The sequence below is a fragment of the Microcaecilia unicolor genome, chromosome 7 (assembly GCF_901765095.1).
Source record: "Microcaecilia unicolor chromosome 7, aMicUni1.1, whole genome shotgun sequence".
Lineage (NCBI taxonomy): Eukaryota > Metazoa > Chordata > Amphibia > Gymnophiona > Siphonopidae > Microcaecilia > Microcaecilia unicolor.
The window spans coordinates 95581708-95601461 of record NC_044037.1 but is presented as its reverse complement, the minus strand read 5'-3'; the positions used below and the strand labels follow the sequence as shown (position 1 = coordinate 95601461).

The 19754-nt window shown below is 42.9% G+C and overlaps 1 protein-coding gene across 1 annotated transcript in view; it reads left to right on the top strand.

Annotated features, from left to right (window-relative positions):
• The window catches only part of LOC115475046 (olfactory receptor 5V1-like), a 36108-nt gene extending 22075 nt beyond the window's left edge, over window positions 1-14033 (top strand). The window contains exon 3 of the mRNA XM_030210783.1: window positions 13062-14033. Coding sequence (XP_030066643.1) covers window positions 13062-14033 — 972 coding nt within the window. The remainder of the gene's footprint in view (window positions 1-13061) is intronic.
• Window positions 14034-19754: the final 5721 nt, after the last annotated feature.

Genomic DNA, 19754 nt, shown 5'->3' with positions numbered 1-19754 from the left:
CGGCAAAAGGACACCCCCCACCCCAGCGAAAGAACCCCCTCACCCCCGGATGCACGCCGCTGGGGGGGGGGGGTGCCGCGTGCCAGTCAGCGTCGTTCATTTCCATGCTCCCTCTGCCCCGGAACAGGTTACTTCCTGTTCTGGGGCAGAGGGAGCATGGAAACGAACGACACTGACTGGCGCACGGCACCCCCCCAGCGGCGTGCACCCGGGGCGGACCGCCCCCACCGCCCCCCCTTGGTACGCCACTGGTTAGAATTATTGTACCCAGAAGCCAGCAGGGGAGGGGGTGGGACCCAAAACCTGGATAGGATTCCCTTACCGGGAGCGGGCCCAAGCATCAGCAGTAAGGGGGATGCAGAAATACCAGTGGCCAGGAGGGGGAGCAGGAACCAAGAGGACCAGTTTCCCTGGATTAGGAAGCAGTATTTAATTCCTGCCACCTGTGAGAGAGAGAGAGAGAGATGCCTTCCTGAAGTCTTTGAGGAACGGAGGACTGGAGGAGATCTGTGGGGAGGAGAAAAAGGACATGGAATGGGAGGAGAGTGGAGCCGATCTCCCCGCAGTTGCACCCTATGAGGAGGAACAGATGGACCTGGAAAGTTAAAGATAAGTGACTTTTTACAACTGTTGGAGAGAGCAGTGTGTGGGAGGCCACAGAGTGTTTGTTGCTGTGCAGAGGGTGGAACACTGCTCAGTCTGAGAACCAAAGTGCTGTGGTTCCTGACTAAGGAGAGAAACTGATTTGGACTTTGTGGAAGCCAAGGACTACTAACTGTAGAACACTTGAAAATAAAGGAACCTTTATTTGGGAGGGAAGGGGAAGGGGGGAATTGACTGAAGTTTGCAGGCTGAAAGAGGGATCTCAGCTCACCTGTTTGTCCTCTGATTTTGGGGATTGTGGATTTCTGTTTGGACGCTGCACTTGCTAAAAGCTGAGGACCTCAGAATTGTTTCCCCTGAGTTTAAAGGGGGGGAAGCGCCCAGTGAACAGCGCTCCTCTATTGAGGAGGATTGGAGCTACAATAAAAAGGGATTTTTGTTCCACCAGTGTGGTATATGTGCGGTGCCCACAGGGGCAGTTGCAGCTGGCATTGCACCTGGGAGGAGGCCGCGCCCTATGGAAGAAGGGGGGAGTTTACAAGATACATCTGTTTATAGATGCACTTTCATTCCATGGAATTCACTACAGCATAAATATTATTTCCCTTTTTGATATCCTCTTTTTTCTTTACCATCTGTTTAGATATCCGTTCTATTCACACTGTTTTCTCAGCTGTACAGCAGTTCATTTAACCTTTAACGTTAACCATGTATGCATGTTAACCATGTACACACCTACAATATCCCTATAGGCGCCTACACGGTTAGTGCATGTGCTAAGTGTAAGCACATTAAAAATGCTAACTCACCTTAATAAACAGGGCCCCTAAATTGATATTTATTTGTGTCCCCTGTGATTCCTTCCCTAGGCACTTAAACATTTTTTCATATGATCTGTGTTTTTATCTTCAAACCACTTGTCATTGTGTACAACATTTGCACATCACCATACTTTTTATGATATCTATTATTGTTTTCATTGACATTTCTACTACTGATATATTGATGGTTTGTTCCTCTCAATTTATAACAGTATTATGCATATCTGTTTTGTGCATATATTTTTATGATTTTATTTTTATGTATATTTATTGTTTTATTTGAAATGCATTATGTAGACTCCTGAGACAGGTGCTTAGGAGCCAAAACACAGTTGCTGTGTTAAGTCTTTTTGGACCATTGCAAATAAACATTACCTGCTACCATTCTTCATCTCTTCTTTGTGGTTTTTGGAAGTGCCTTCTTTGTCCTACTCCATTGTTAATTCTACTGTTTTGTCATACACCCAGACTACAGAACCTATTTGAGATTCTTGTGGTACTGTGAACCATGACACCAACAAAGAGATTGTGGAATATAAGAATGGGAGTCTGAGTCTTTGGTAACAGTCCATCACCAGCAGTGGCTACTTATGGGCTCAGGAGAACAGCCCAAGAAAGAGAAAAAGTTTATAGCACAGACACCAAACACTATCTAGAAAGAGATTTTTATGTAGATGATGGATTGAAGTCCTTACCTACCACAAAGGAAGCCATTGACTTGTTAAAAAGAATACAAGCAATGCCAGCAGAGGCTAATCTAAGACTTCAGAAAATCACCTCAAACACTGCAAAAGTGATGAAAGCATTTGCTACAGAGGATTATGCAAAAGATTTGAAAGATATATATCTAAGAGTAGATACATCTCCACTTCAGTGAAGCCTTGGGTTACACTGGGACTTAAAAAGAGATGCCTTTACCTTCCAAGTCTCAACTCAAGAGAAACCCTATACTCGTTGAGGTGTCTTATCTACAGTCAACAGTCTATATGATCCACTGGGATTCATGGCTCCAGTTACCACCCAAGGGAGATCCTTATTAAGAGAACTGTCCCAAAGTGGTGGGATGGATGGGATGACCCATTACCATCAGAAAAGAAACAGGAATGGGAAAAATGGAAAAATTCCCTAAAGACTCTTGAACAATTATATGTTCCACATGCATACATTCCTGCTCAACTCAATACTGCCAGAAGCAGGGAAATTTGCATCTTTTTAGACGCTTCAGTAAAGGCCATTCCTGCAGTAGCCTACTTGAAAGCAACAGACACAGAAGGAATGTCTTGTGTGGGCTTTATTTTCAACAAGGCTAAGGTAGCACCACAATCCAACCATCCCATCCCATGCTTAGAATTATATAGAGCAGTACTGGCAACAAAAACAGTGGCAATGATAACCAGTGAAATGGACATTCAAGAAGACACCTGTCACCAAAGCAGTATCAAAGATGCGGATTCAGAATTATCAATGATAAGTTAGCACCACCATGGATTTTAACACCAGCCATACTCCTGACACAAAAGTCAGACACAATTCTTTCTCCACCAGGGAAGTTTAAAAGCAAAGACACTTACAAACATTTCTGGAAACAAGACTAGAACTTGGCAAGTGCTTTTTGGAAATCATTGGAAATGAGAGTACCTTCCAACTCTGCAGTATCAAAGCAAATGGCAATCAAGCAAGCCTAACATCAAAGAAGGAGATCTTGTCCTGCTTAAAGACAGTCAACTCCAGTGCAATAGTTTGCTTTGGGCCTTGTGATCAAGACCTTTCCTAGCCAGGATGTCCACTTCAGAGACTTTTTCTTTTCTCTCTTTAATGTCCTTTCTTTTGTGCTGTCTGTTTCTCGTTTCAGCTCCTATGAGACAGAGAGAAGAAGTAGCCTGGATGAAAGAAAGTCTGAGATGACAAGAAGTTTGTCAAGCTAATAAAGATCTAGCTTATAAGAGCTTGCATGCCCATAACATTTGGTTATCGGTAAAGGGTTAATAATGGTATCCTCTGATACCAGACAGGGAGTGTACAGTCCCCATTACATGGGGCAGCTTGGGCTGTCTATGTATAACAGATTACATGTCTGAATATTTTACTAAGCTGTATATATGGACTAGGTCCCTGCATTTCTATAGTCCTTAGGTGATGGGCCTTCTCTGAGCACCTGTACTCTATTCCTAGTACCTTATGGAACCTTTCTGGTTTACTTGGCTGTTTTATTTATTAATAGTTGATGTCAGTAAAATATCTTTAAGGCATTCAGGGGTAAATCTATAAAGGTAGTGTCAATATTTAGGTACCAAAATGCATGTGAATGACCAGAATACTGGAAAAAATGTGTGTATGTGTCTATATATCTGCAGACACATCAGTATTCCAGCTATGACCTGTTCTATAAAATGGTGCCTAAATGCATTGGAGTGTAGTTTGCAGGTGATTGCACCCATGGATGGAGTTATAATTGCCTCATCTACTCAGTCACATGCCTCCTATCCCCACAATTCTTAACTTCTCATCCACTCACTCACTTACTCAGTCCCACTGTATTAACCCCATCCCCTTGCTTTTTCACTAGCTGCCCTTTTACCCCCTACCTACTCAATCAGTCTTTGCCACCAATATTCCCCAATCAATTCATCCAGTTTCCTCTCATCAATCGCCCCCACCCACCCTTTCAGTCACTCAGACCCACTACCTATTAATAATAATATGTCCAGCTCCATTAAGCTGCCTTGCCAATCTCAATAACTCCACTACTCACAATCATACACATCTATCTGCACCACACACTGCTAGTATAATGTTTGCATAATACTTACAGCATGCAATTTTTAATTTGTTATAATTTTGTTCATGTTCCTCATCTGAAACCTAGAAATTATCTTGGGGTTTTATCTCATAGGTCCCAGAAATCTCTTATATCTCTCTGTCTAATCTGTGTCTTTGCTATTAGGAAGAGATTCTTTGCCACAAAATTAACTAGAAAAAGTGAGTATACCTTTCTTTATTTATATTTTAATGAAGAATGCATGCAAACCAATATACAGCTATTGAACAGGAGGACTTAATGCTCTATACAGTTTTATTAGCTGAAAGTAGAAGTTTTGTACTGTTGGTTCTAAACTGCTTCATCACTATTCCACAGTCCAAATTATTTAAAACAAAATATGATTTCAGATTAATTATTTAATATAATTCTATCAGCAGTCTTAAGGGGGTCATTTGTAAAAGCATTTTTTCTGTGTAAAGTATGCTCTGCACATAGAAGATGACTGGTAAAATTGAATGGGTGCATATGCATATAAAAAGTAGGTGGGCAGAAACATAGGCCCCCTTTTACTAAGGCACGCTAAAATTGTTGCCACGCTAAACGTTAGAGACACCCATTGGAATGCATTGGCGTCTCTAACATTTAGCGCGCCCACAAGTTTAGCGTGCACTAAAAATGTGAGTGCGCCTTAGTAAAAGGGGGCCATAGTGCTTACTTTTACTCAGTATTTGGGTAGGCTTTACTTGTGCTGCAGGTTGGTTTAGCAGGAGCAGCAATGCGATGTGTATATATTTATAAAGTACACCCCTACATGCATACCGTATATTGCATACACATATTTTTGCCTGTCTTCAAGGAAGCACAAACTTGTGCATGAGCATACGTAAGCTGCTGTGAATAATTCTTGGTTCTTGTTTTATAAATACCAGATACCCAGGGCATTTTTTCTAGCAAAAAAAGATGTGGGTACTCAAATGTCAAACCATCTTTCAGGGGTGGGAGGATCACTGAGGGACATGCTTCACAATAGCCAAGCCTCCTGTAACAAGCCACAGAATCTACGAATAGGCAGCACTGGTGTGTAGAGCCTCAGCTCTCTTGTTACTACTTGGAGACCAAGGGTCAGTTTTAGCAAGCAGTAGAAAAGGTGCCGGTATTCAGTACTCCCGAACACCCCCTGAAAAAAAGCCCTAGAGATACCAACCCAAAATTGAGATTTTAAAAAACCCTACATAAAAAAAGTAGGGGTAGCCTAAAGAACTTCCAACACAACAGATATGAAAACACTCTTTTATTGTCAATAAAAGTGTTTTAATACCTGTTGTGCTGGAAGTTCTTTGGCGCACCCCTTCTTTGTTTTGTTTTTTGCCTGTTTTAGATACTTTTTTTGTCTTTATGATTTTTTTGACATCTACATAGGTGCCCTGTTATAAAGTTAACCCCAAAGTGAATTTAGAGCAGAATATATGAAGCTGCCGTTTATGAGCAGAAAAGGAAAGAAGAAATGAGTTCAGTATATTCCTGAAAAGGTGAATCTAATTTGATAATTGGACTGCGAAGTAAGTTGTAGCTTTTACTGACTGTGTCTTACATACATAGTTTCTTTAACACCTGGATAGATATGAATGTCCACCGAGGTGTTAAAGAAATCACAGTGCGGTAATGTCTCTGCCTATTTGCACATAATATTCTATTTTATGTGATCTATGATCCTCACCAAAAAGGGATGCTTTCTATACTATCTAAAACTTGTATAAGGACACAGTCTCTTTCTGTCACTAGACTAGCCTTAAGGAACTCCTTTCCAATAGAACTGCATTTACAGACAGATTATCTAAAGTTTAGTAGTGTATTTTTATATTTCTGCATACATGAATTATTTGATATTTATGGGCAAGATATTTCCATAGTAGATATTTGGAAAGCTGTTTGCAGGACTGAGGAGATGTTGCAGAAGATAGTCATACAGCAATTGCAACTTTACCAGACAGAATGTGGAAAGATTAGAGGACCTGGATAATAAGATAGCTACCATCAAAGCTAGGCTTAAGGTCCTTGAACCTGGGTACTTCTAACTCAGGCTACTGGGATCTTAGGCATTAAGGATATCCTTTTAAGTTATTATAAGATGGAGGTCTTGGAAAATATATTGAGAAAATGGAATCTCAATTTTCTTAATTTTCCATAGCAGGGAGTTTGTGCCAATTTTTATAAAGGCATGGGGGTCATTTTCAATGCACTTAGACTTACCAAGTTCCATACGTTAATGTTTAACTTTGTAAGTCTAAGTGCTTTGAAAATACACCTCATAGGCTCTTATATGTGTAACCCCCCCCCCCCCACACACACACACACACTTAGTCTAGGTGCCTGCCTAGACTATGTCTGAGGTAGTTGGACGAGGGATACACATTCTTATTTACTCATTACAAGACCAGGGCAGAATCAGGATTTCCCTTGGGGGCAGAGCAAGATCTACATCAGACTTCACACAATATAATAATGGAGTCCAGAACATTTACTATCCTTCAGTTGATGAGGGGTACAGCTTCAACCATTTCAAACATATGGCCAACTATATATAAAAGCTTTTCTCCTCTTCTCCATTCATACATCAACACATACAGATTCTCTTTATTCTTCTTGTTATACAAGGTGAGGGCATGGCTTACACATTTCTTTACATTTGCAATTAGGGATAATCAGATGTTAGCGGTTCATAAGGTTAAATCAATTGGTAAACTTAGATGTGCCATGGTATCTAGAAGACAGACATAATATCTCTGCCGAGATGATGTTATGATATGTTACAAAACAGTTCTTTACTCCTTCTGTATGTGCTGGTTACAATAGTATGATGCCTGGATAGCATTATGAATAAATCTTCTCTCCTTACAGCACCTAGAAGGAAAGCTACTGCTGCCACCAGGCCCTTCCCCCTATTACCACAAACCCTCCTACTGTTCCACAAGCTTCCAGAGGTTTTCCACTATTCCCTAAGTTCTCTTCCTCTCTGGAAACATCCAGTGCCAGAATATGTGATTTCCTGATAGGTGCGGGAAACAACAATTTTACAGAAAGGCTATAGAAGAACTGACTCCAAACTGTCTATCTGCTGAGTGCAGGGGCATAACTACCATTGAGCAAGCTGGAAAAATGCCCAGGGATGCTCAGTGGTAGGGGCTGCCTGAAGCTGCACCTGATCCCCCCCCCCCCCCCCATGCATTTGGGTCCAGTATAACTCCCCTCCACCAGACCTCCACACTCTGCAATGGGGATCATAGCAAAGACATTCTGAAAGCTGCCACAGTGGCCGGCGGGGCCTTTCCTCTGCTGCATTCCACCTCTTTGATGCAACTGCTTGTGGGAGGGATGCAGCAGAGGAAAGCCCCCTCCATCTAGTGCAGCAGCTTTCAGGCTTTATCTGTCATGATTCTCGCTGTGGTGTGTGGAAGCCTGGTGGAGGAGGGGGACAGCAGTGCCACACCCGGGCACAGAAGAGGGGAATGGAGAGATGCTGAAATGGCCGGGAGAGGGGGAGGCAAAGGGGGAGAGACAATATACTTGAAGAGGGCAAAGTGGAGAAAGAGACCTGGAGCAAAGGGAGGGGGAAGAGAGGGGGCAGATGCTGGATGGGGGGGGGGGGGGGGGCAGAGAGAAGAGATAGAGACTGGACCAGAGGAGAGAGGTGACAGATGATGGAACAACAGAGGGATGGAGGGGTCAGGGGTAAGGTGCAAGAGGAAGGGAAGAGAGAAGCTGGACATGGGGAGGGACAGAGACACAAAGAGACACAGAGGGGGTAAATATAGACACAAAGGGAGGGAAGGTGACACAGAGGAGATATGCTGGACACAACAGATAGAGACACACATAAAAGATGAATACTGGACAGAGAAAGAAAAGAGAACAGGAGACATTGCAAAGATTTAAGAAAAAAAAACAGAAAAGCAGAAGAGAGACACAAGGACCAAAGTAAGTCTCGGACAACAAAGGTAGAAAAAAGTATTTTTTCTGAATTTATTATTTGTAATATGTCAGCTTTAGGAAATGTGCATCTTCGTACCCTTACTCCTAAGAGTCCCTCCTACCTTGAGAGCAATAGTTTGATAGGAGGCCCATTTAAATTTTTCCACCCAAGATCCATTCAGTCCTAGCTATGTCACTGACTGAGTGATAGGGGCCTAGAGAAAATTGTTTTTGCAAAATACAGGCTGCCACTTCCTATTGGCTGGCAGGACTACACAGGCCAGCAATAGAAACACTTACATTGAATGAACTGTGCACAGAATGGAGAATTCAAGTCAGCATAAATGGCTGGAATTCTTATGAAGTTACATGTGTTTTTATAAAATAGCTTCCAAATAGGTGCCTACTTAGTTCTCCAGCCTTGGTAAACTAACAAAATTACCTTCTAATCCCCTTAGTCTATAGCAGGTCACCTAAATTCGGGCACCAATATCTCAGGTAAGTTATAGATACTCTTCTAATTGCTAGGTGCACACAGGGCTGCTTTTACCAATAGGCAAAAGGAGCAGCTGCCCTGGACCTCTGTATAAAAGGGTCCCAGGAGCCCAGTTGCTCATTGGTAAAAGTGGCTCTGCATGTCCCTATAGTTCTATTTAAAAAAAGGAGAGAGGTATAGTTGAGACCATTGGATCATAGGGCCAGGGCTGATCCCCTCAACCCCTTTCTACCACTGTGCACATCATGGCCCAAGCAGATCCTCCCCCTCTGCTACCTACAGGCCAGCAGCAGCAATCAACATGGTACCAACTGTAAGCATCATAGAGCAATTGAGTCTATATGCTCATGAAAGCCCTTCTGATACCACCAGAGGGGGCAAGACCAGCAGGGCCTTCATGAGCACATGGGCTCGAAGGCTGTATAGTGCATCTCACTGCTGCTTTCTTGATTGCTTGTGTGGACCCGGAGTCAGCAGAGGGAGAGAATTGGCTGGGCCCTGGTGTGAGCAAGAAGAATGGTACTAGCAGGCCATGGCACAGCAAAAGGTAGGCAGGTATGTTTCAGGGGAAATGCTTGACTAGTGGAAGGAAGTGTGATGTTGCACCTGGGGTTGGGGACAGAGAGAGAGAGAGAGAAAGAGAGAGAGAGAGAGAGAGAGAGGGAGGGTAATGTTGGATGGGTGGGTAAGAGGGGTGGCAGTGCTAGACTCAGGGGTGGGTGGGTGGAGAGAGGGTGTGATGCTGGATGGGTGAGAGGGAGGGAAGAAAGACAGTAGAGGTAATGCTTGAGGCGGTGTGGAGGGGTGGGTTGGGGAAAGGGTACTGCTGGACCAGAGGGGAGGGGGTGATGATGGATGGATGGGAGAAAGGTAAGAGTAGGGGCAATACTGGACAGGAGGGGAATGGGGGCATAGGGGTCATTTTGGGTAGAAAATGCCACCCCAGTTTCAGCCATCAGATCAAGTTCGCAGTACACATGGCCAATCTAATGGCTTTCTGCCCTGGATAGTTTTGCTCATCCCTGCCTCTCTATCATCCCAGGCTGATCTCTCTGCTCACCATACATCCTCCATCCCCCATCAACAGCAGAAGAACCACCTAATGAGTCTTCATTTGCTGCCATAGGACCAGCAAGAGATGACATTTCATTAAGTGCTCCTCCTGCTGCTGATGGGAGGGGGAATGAAGCTATGCAGTCAGTAAAGTAATCGGATTGGGGTGATAAAGAAGTTAAGAGATTGGGAGAGGGATCCTATGGGATAACAGAGAGAAAGAACTGTGGGGAAGAGGGATTGACCAAAGTAATAGGGAGGCTGAGCTATTTGGTTGGCTGGCTAAGCATCTACAGGGAACTCCTGTGAGAAGTGGTGAAAGAGAGGAAGAGTCTTTAAAGGGAGAGTCTGAGAAAGGAAAAAGCCTCTAGAAAGAAAATTGGGCTGTTTTGGCATTACCAAATGGCAGCCACTAGCACTGCTTAGTAAACAGGGGGGTAGGTGAGGGTCCAACTTGTTTTCTAGTTTTTTCACAGTTCAATTTGAGCCAACAGGATTAACTCCTATCTTAGATCGCCTCTATGCAATCACAAATTCATTTCTATGTGGTTATCCAGTCAACAGAAACTGGGAATAGTACATTAAGCCGTCTAAATCTGTTCCCAGTGATTAGAGCAAGATGTTAAGCAGGAAAGGTGATAGAGAACCCTGAGGGATTCCACAACAAGCACTCCTAGGAGCTGGCAAACCTTCTTGCTTCTTAACACTATAGCATTGACTAGACAAGAAACAAGAAACATAGCCTTTTTCTGTTACTGTGTGTTTCTTCACTGTTGTGGCTGATTATTGTGCTGTGGTAATTGGCCTCTCTTTATTTTGTATCTGACTGCAGCAGAGGTTCCAGCTGCTGGCATAGGTGGAGAATGGTCTGCTAAGACTTGCTACTGTGTCTATCTATTTTTAGTCAGTCATATACAAAGCAGGAATAGGCCATGCCAGAGCACCCGAAGGTCATCAGTCAGCTACCTTCATTAATTTCTGAATGCTTTTGTCAACCACACTATTGAGTATATTGCTTTCTTTCAGGATGTGCTTCAGAAAAAGCAAACAATGACCAAATTGTATGGGAGGGCTCATTTTCCATTATGTTTTGGGACAACTGATTGCACAAATGTAGCTATTGATCAACCCTCAATATGTAGGTGGTCTACATTGCCAAATGTCTCATAACTGATATTTTCTCAAGCTTCCCAGGCTCCTGTCATGATGCCAATGTTCTATCCCAGTCAGGAATACAAAAACAATCTGAGTGTGTCCAGACCACTGGGGATGGCTTCTTAGTACCTCCCAAGCATATAAAAAAAATACTTATCATTTCTTTTTCACAGAAATCTCTCAATTGGCACTGGTAACACATGAACAAACACCAGGGAAGCCTAATCACACAGATAGGATAGAGAGCTTCTAAATAGTTCTTCCAAAGGTGTGTGACATTGTATGGCATGCTGCATTCTACACCATTTGGCTCTCACCTGTAGGCAGCTTCCCCCTGACACCACACAAACTGCATGTGTATGTCGTGATGGAATAAAAGCCATCTATACCTATTAGAGCTTGTGATTTCAGCTACTTAAATATGTAGAGATCGATATTCAGCAGGCCAACAGCCGACATTCATCAGCATTTAACTGGACACTGCCACTGAGTATTGGCTCTAACCAGTCAATCCAAGTGGCCAGTAAAAGGTTGGTCTCAGGGTGGAGTCATGGAGAAACCAACACTTATGTGGGCATGGGCCATATTAAGTTTCAGTGCCCACCTATCTAAGCGGCGGGATAAGACCACATAAAGACTATCCTGTCTTTGGTTGCTAGCTATGTAGGTTCTTTCACTGAGTGCCTGCCAGCACCTGCATAACTTACTGGTTGATGCCAATACCAAACCACCTCAGCTCCAAACCCTCAACCCCTTCCCAGATTCTGATCCCTCTCCCCAGTTCGATTCCTGTTATCTATCCCCCATCTGTTCCTTCCAGTCCAGTTGCAGCCTTCCAACCTCCCTAGTTCCAACCCCTACCATTTATTTCCTCCCCGCACTCCTACCCATGCAATCCTCCCATTCTGATCCTATCAATGGATCTGATCCTCCCAATCCCCAATCTCAGTCACTCTCTCCATTTAAGCCCAGATCTCCCTTCCATCAACCCCCAGACCCCTAGGCTCCTCTAAAATTTATCTGGAGGTGATTCCTGATGCCTAGGAGGATAGGGATGGAATGATCCTGACTCATTGGCTCCAGGTTTCAAGATAGAGGCAATGACTCCTAATGTTAGTCATGCAGTACTACTGCTGGGTGTCCAGCTTTTCTATAAGAGTAAAATTGTGCCAATATTTTGAAATCCGGAGTTGACAGGGCAGTAATAGAAAGGGGTTCACTCCAACCTTTCTCACTAGACCCCAGGGATCACCTAGTATGTCTTAGTGGTGTAGGGTGGGAGGGAAGAAGACCTGGGCTTGGATACAGAAGGCAGGGCCTTAGAATTGTGGGAATAATCAGAACTCAGGATGGGATCAAAACGCATGATCCAGCACTGAATCAGAGGAGGGGGGTCAGATGGGAGAAGGGAATGGATGATTGGGATAGGAACCAGGAATGGGAATGAAAAGGGGGGGGGGGTGCACTTTACCTAGGTTGATAAAATGGCGGGATTGGTATGGGTGGAAACTGGAATTAGGATGGGCGGAAATGCAAGGGAGGGGGAGTTGCACTGAGTCTATCTTATCCAGATCCCAGCCAATATTCATCCACGACCCACATAAGTGCAGATGGCTAGCACATGTCCAGTCATAATCAGATATTCAATGCTGGTGCCTGGATATGGTCTGATATTGAAATTCCAGATCTAATTTAGCCAGCAACAGTGAGGCTTTAAAAACCTATGGCCATCACCAGCTGAATATTGATTAGGTAATTTTCAATGCCATTTTTTCTTTTTTTGTACATATTCTTTTGGAGAAGAGACACATATATTTTACACAAGGCTTCATGTTCAAATACATGGTACATGTTGGGGAACAGGACTTAGACACATTTCCAGACTTATGTGACTACACAAATTTGGGCTACTAACCTGTGCTGATATTTTTTATGAATTAAAAAATGTCCATATTGTTGAAAATTCAAAATTATGCAAATAAACGCAAACTCACCTTTAGAAATGCCTCTTCATAATTCAGATAAAGGTATATATGTAAGGTGTTTTTGTTTTCTATACAGAAAGATGCCAGTAGCTAAATAAAGGATAATCCTTGAAGGTGGCAGCAAAAGTTTGGACAACCTACATAGACATCATGTACCAATGTCAATCTTTTAGATACATCTGTTTTAATTTTCGATTTTGTCCATTTTTAATTCACAGCTAATCAGAATGGGAGAAATGAAAAAGATGAATTACACCTCGGTTACCGAATTCATCATTTTGGGATTCTTTGAGTTTCCTGAGATGCAGCTCCTCCTTTTCCTTGTGTTTTTGATTATTTATCTTATGTCCTTGACAGGGAACCTTCTTATTATATTCACAGTTTGCTCAGATTCCCATCTGCATAGCCCCATGTTCTTCTTCCTCATCAACTTGTCCTTTCTAGAAATCTGTTACGTGACTGTCACAGTGCCTAAATTGTTAGCAGTGCTCATAGCACAGAATAAGACCATCTCTTTCATGCAGTGTATGATCCAGATGTACCTGTTCCTGGCCTGTACAAATGCTGAGTTCTACCTTCTCACCGCCATGGCCTATGATCGCTATGTTGCCATCTGCAATCCTTTGCGTTACACCATCATCATGAACAGGAAAGTCTGTATAACACTAGCCAGTGTTTCCTGGTTGATTGCATTTCAAAATCCAGTTCCTCATGTTACTTTAATATCAAAATCATCTTTCTGTAGCTCCAACGAAATTAACCATTTCTTCTGTGACATTACGGTATTGATGGCTCTGTCATGTTCTGAGACCTCTGTCATTGAAAATATAAATTATGTTGAAGGCCCAATTTATGGTTTTACCCCTTTCATATTAACAGTTATATCATACGTATACATTATTTCTGCGATCTTAAAAATCCATTCTGTTAAAGGTAGACAAAAGGCCTTTTCTACATGTTCCTCTCACCTAACAGTTGTTCTCTTATTTTATGGGACCTCTTTTGGTGTTTACATGAAACCCAAGTCTGATTACTCTATGGACCTTAACAAACTGCTTACTATAGTGTATATAACTGCAATTCCACTGCTCAACCCCTTGATTTATAGTCTGAGAAATAAGGAACTGAAAGGAAGCTTATATAAAGCAACCAGAAAAGCACAAAACTGTTGTTTTTCTTCCCTAAATTAATAAAATGCTGCACACTGTGTACGATTGCAATATCCCAACAATGAGTAAACAGTGTGGGAGTTAATTTCACAATATAGTGCCTAAATGAGATGTCAAAAAAGCCAGCTGTTGTAGGTGTATTTTACAAACGTAATATAAGTGTCTGTGCACCTCTTAAAAACAGGCTCCTACAATGATCTCTGATTTTATAAAAATTTTCTTACTCAGATTATATCGATAAATGTGTACTCTCCATGTGTGTACATGTGCATTTCATAAATTATATATGTACATTGTAACTTTTTCCCAGCTCCGCCTAAACTAAACTTATTCTACATGCAATTGTGTAAAAGTATTATTTATTATTTTTATTTTCAAAAATGTATACCCTGTCTATAACCTGTGACTTACAAATAAAACATACATAAAATCTAGTTTAAAAAGTAATCAAATCAACACACAATTTACAACAAACAAAACAAAAAAAAAGTCTGGGCTACGAGAAAGCTCTCCATCTATTGCAAAATACGTTTGTACACATTAGAAAAGGCCTGCAAAAGGCGATTGGTCTTTACAAGATTTTCATAAATTGCTGTATTGTAGAACATAGTAACATACGTGGATGAGGATAATCGAATGGGGACGATCATCTCTAAGGTTGCCCATCTCTGAGGACGTCCCCGCGAAGGGGCGGGGCATCCCATATTATCGAAACAAGATGGGCGTACATCTTTCGTTTCGATAATACGGTCGGGGACGCCCAAATCTCAACACATAGGTCGACCTAAGAGATGGCTGCCAATAATGGAAACCGAGGACACCCATCTCAAAAACGACCAAATCCAAGGCATTTGGTCATGGAAGGAGCCAGCATTCATAGTGCACTGGTCCCCCTCACATGCCAGGACAACAACCAGGCACCCTAGGGGGCACTGCAGTGGACTTCAAAAATTGCTCCCAGGTGCATAGCTCTCTTACCTTGGGTGCTGAGCCCCCAACCCCCCCCCCAAAAAAAAAAACCCACTACCCACAACTGTACACCACCCTTAGGGATGAAGGGGGCACCTATATGTGGGTACAGTGGGTTTCTGGTGGGTTTTGGAGGGCTCACATTTACCACCACAAGTGTAACAGGTAGGGGGGGGGGGGTTGGGCCAGGGTCCGCCTGCCTGAAGTGCACTGCACCCACTAAAAACTGCTCCAGGGACCTGCATACTGCTGTGATGGAGCTGGGTATGACATTTGAGGCTGGCATAGAGGCTGGCAAAAAATGTTTTTTAATTTTTTGGGGAGTGGGAGGGGGTTGGTGACCACTGGGGGAGTAAGGGGTCAGCTGGTCAGTTCGGGCACCTTTTTGAGGCTTTGTCGTGAACAAAAATGGACCAAATAAAGTCGGCCAAGTGCTCATCAGGGACGCCCTTCTTTTTTCCATTATCGTCCGAAGACACCCATCTCTTAAGCACGCCCCTGTTCCGCCTTCGGTATGCCGACATGCTCCCGGGAACTTTGATCGTCCCCGTGACGGAATGCAGTTGAGGGCATCCAAAATTGGCTTTCGATTATGCCGATTTGGGCGACCCTGATGTTACAAGAAATGATTTATTTTGGGGAAAATAGCTCTAGAGCAACTCGCCTCTCTTTATAATTTAAGAGCAGGTGCTGTATGTATAAGTTTTAGGATATTAATTTCTCCACCAATCACCAAAGGTGATAATTGCAATAAATTACTCAGAACACAAAGAGACCGTATTTTTAGCTTCAAAAAAGGTTGATTTAATATACAATTGCACACGAGAGGTAGGTTTTAAGAGATCTTTACAGGTAATCTGTGCATAAAATAGAACAAAGTAGCAGGTAGGTTAACTTACAAGTCCTTGTTACAAGCATGCTGTGGTCCAGCTGATTGATGAGCACATGTTGAGGGGCAAGGCGTCAGCAGACCCCAAAGAGAGCAGCAGGTCCCAAGAGGAGGCAGGTTCCAAGAGAGCGAGCTGGGCTGTTTCCAGGCTTTTTATAATGTTAGCAGAGAAGCATGGTGTGTGCATGTCTTTGATATTTTGCAAGGCATTATGGTTAATGTAGTCTGTTCACATGACCACATTATAAGTCCTTCCTTTCTGCACATGTCTGAAAGCTGATGGGAGGGGCAGGTATCCTGTTTATGGTTTCCCCTCTGAAGTCTTTGTCTTCAATGGGCTCTTCACACCTTTCCCACCTGTCTGTCTCCTTGCATCCTCTGGTTAGGTCCAATCTTTGTTGTGTTGATCAGAGGAATAGAGTCAATTTAAAACTTTAAAGCAGTCTTAAGTCTTTTGTTTAAGGAATGAGAAAAGGCAAGGTGAGGTCCCTGCCACTGCAGCAGTACCTTTGTCTTGTAAATATTCCCCAAAGGGAGAGGGAAGAGGGCTTTTGGAATGAAAGCCAGTTCTGCTAAAAGCTGCACAAATATATATATATATGTATCTGATCCAACACAACATCATGCTACACATTTAATTCTGATGATTGACTTATACCATAACACTGAGAGAAGGACGCCCATCTCCTGATTTGTGTTGAAAAATGGGCGCCCTTCTCTTTCCAAAATTCCCCTGATAGCATGGTAACATAGTAGGTGATGGCAGAAAAAGAGCTGTACGGTCCATCCAGTATTCCCAACAAGATAAACTCATATGTGATACTTTATATGAATACCTGACCTTGATTTGTATCTACCATTTTCAGGGCACAGACCGTAGAAGTCTGCCCAGTACTAGCCCCGCCTCCCAACTAGCCACACCTCCCAACCACCAGTGCTGACACCCAATCTCTGCTAAGCTTCTGAGGATCCATTCCTTCTGAACAGGATTCCTTTATGTTTATCCCACGCATTTTTGAATTCCGTTTTCATCTCCACCACCTCCCGCAGGAGGGCATCCCAAGGGTCCACCAATCTCTCCATGAAAAAATACTTCCTGACATTTTTCTTGAGTCTGCCCCCCTTCAACCTCATTTCATGTCCTCTAGTTCTACTGCCTTCATGTCTCTGGAAAAGGTTAGTTTGCGGATTAATACCTTTCAAATATTTGAATGTCTGTATCATATCACCCCTGTTTCTCCTTTCCTCCAGGGTATACATGTTCAGGTCAGTACGTCTCTCCTCATATGTTTTGTAACGCAAATCCCACACCATTTTTGTAGCTTTTCTTTGCACCACTTCAATTTTTTTTACATCCTTAGCAAGATACAGCCTCCAAAACTGAACACAATATTCCAGGTGGGCCCTCACCAACAACTTGTATAGGGGCATCAACACCTCCTTTCTTCTGCTGGTCACACCTCTCTCTATACAGCCTAGCAACCTTCTGGCTACGGCCACTGCCTTGTCACACTGTTTCGTCGTCTTCAGATCCTCAGATACTATCACCCCAAGATCCCTCTCCCCGTCTGTACATATCAGACTCTCACCGCCTAACACATACGTCTCCCATGGATTTTACACCCTAAGTGCATCACTGCATTTCATTGCATTGTGTTTTAAATGCCAAACATTAGACCATTCTTCTAGTTTCTGCAGATCTTTTTTCACATTTTCCACTCCCTCCGGGGTGTCCACTCTGTTACAAATCTTGGTGTCATCCACAAAAAGCAAACTTTACCTTCTAACCCTTCGGCAATGTCACTCACAAATATATTGAACAGAATAGGCCCCAGCACTGATCCCTGAGGCACTCCACTACTCACCTTTCCCTCATCCGAGTAAATTCCATTTACCACCACCCTCTAGCGTCTGTCCATCAACCAGTTCCTAATCTAGTTCACCATGTTGGGTCCTATCTTCAGCCTGTCAGGTTTATTCACGAGCCTCCTGTGGGGAACTGTGTCAAAAGCTTTGCTGAAATCTAAGTAGATTACATGTATAGCATGTTCCTGATTCAATTTTATGGTCACCCAGTCAAAGAATTCAATGAGATTCGTTTGCACGATTTACTTTTGGTAAAACCATGTTGTCTCGGATCTTGCAACTTATTGGCTTTCAGGAAATTCACTAACCTTTCCTTAAGTATCGCTTCCATTACTTTTCCAATAACCGAAGTGAGGCTTACCGGCCTGTAGTTTCCAGCTTCTTCCCTATCACCACTTTTGTGAAGATGGACCACATCCGCTCTTCTCCAATCCCACGGAACCTCTCCCATCTCCAAGAATTCATTAAACAAATCTTTAAGAAGACACGCCAGAACCTCTCTGAACTCCCTCAATATCCTGGAGTGGATCCCGTCCAGTCCCATGGCTTTGTCTACCTTTAGATTTTTAAGTTGTTCATACACACTCGCTTCCATGAACGGTGCTATATCCGCTCCATTCTCATATGTACTTTTGCCAATCAATTGATTTTCTTCAGTGAAAACAGAACAAAAGTATTTGTTTAGCAAATTTGCTTTTCTTTCATCAATATCTACATAGCGGTTCGCAAAATCTTTCAGTCTCACAATTCCATTTTTAGTCTTCCTCCTTTCACTATTATATCTGAAGAAATTTTTGTCACCCCCTCTTTACATTTCTAGCCATTTGTTCTTCCACTTGTGCTTTCGACAGACATATCTCTTTCTTGGCTTTTTTCAGTTTCATCCGGTATTCCTCTCTGGGTTCCTCTTCTTTTCTGTATTTCATGAACGTCAACTTTTTAGCCTTTATTTTCTTAGCCACTTGCTTGGAGAACCATATTGGTTTCCTTTTTCTCTAGCTTTTATTTACTCTCCTTACATAAAGGTTTGTGGCCATATTTATAGCTTCTTTCAGCGTGGACTACTGCCCTTCCACTTCTCGTAGGTTCCCCCAGCCCATCAGCTCCATCCTCAGGTATTCCGCCATTTTACTAAGTCAGCATGCTTGAAATCCAGGACTTTGAGTTTTGAGTGGCTGCCCTCCACTTCAGCTGTTATATCAAACCAAACTGTTTGATGGTCACTGCTGCCCAGGTGGGCACCCACTCGGACATTTGACACACTATCCCCATTTGTGAGCACCAGATCCAGCGTCGCTCCCTCTCTCATGGGTTCCATCACCATTTGTCTGAGTAGAGTACTTTGAAAAGCATCCACGATCTCTCTACTTCTTTCCGATTCCACAGATGGAACTTTCCAATCCACATCCAGCAGATTGAAATCTCGCAGCAACAGCACCTCTCTTTTCTTTCCTAACTTATGGATATCTGTGACCAGATCTTTATCTAGTTCCTCCGATTATGTTAACACCCATGTGGACAGATGTTCCATCATCTCTCTTTAAGGTGGTCTATATTGCTTTGCTTCTTCCTTTCCTCATGCCCCTGTCATTTCAGTCACTGTGATATCATTTCTCACTTACAGAGCTACTCCTCCACCTTTACAACCCTCTCTATCCTTCCTAAATAGATTCTAGCCTGATATGTTTGCATCCCACTCATGGGAATCATTGAGCCATGTCTCCGTGATTGCAACAATGTCTAAGTCTGCCTCTAATATCAGGGCTTTCAGGTCATGAACTTTGTTGCTTAGACTACGAGCATTTGAGGTCATCGCTTTCCATCTACATTTCAGTGGCATTTTTGTCTTCTGTTTATTTTTTTTTGTTTAGTCTCACTTTCTGCTGTGTTGATAAGAAGTGACTTGCTAAGATTGTTGTTTTCATTGCTTTCTTTTCTACTGTCACATTTTGTCTTTCACTTTAGCTGGGGGTGATCACTTGAAGTGACCTGATTCCATTTGCCACCCCTGTCATCTA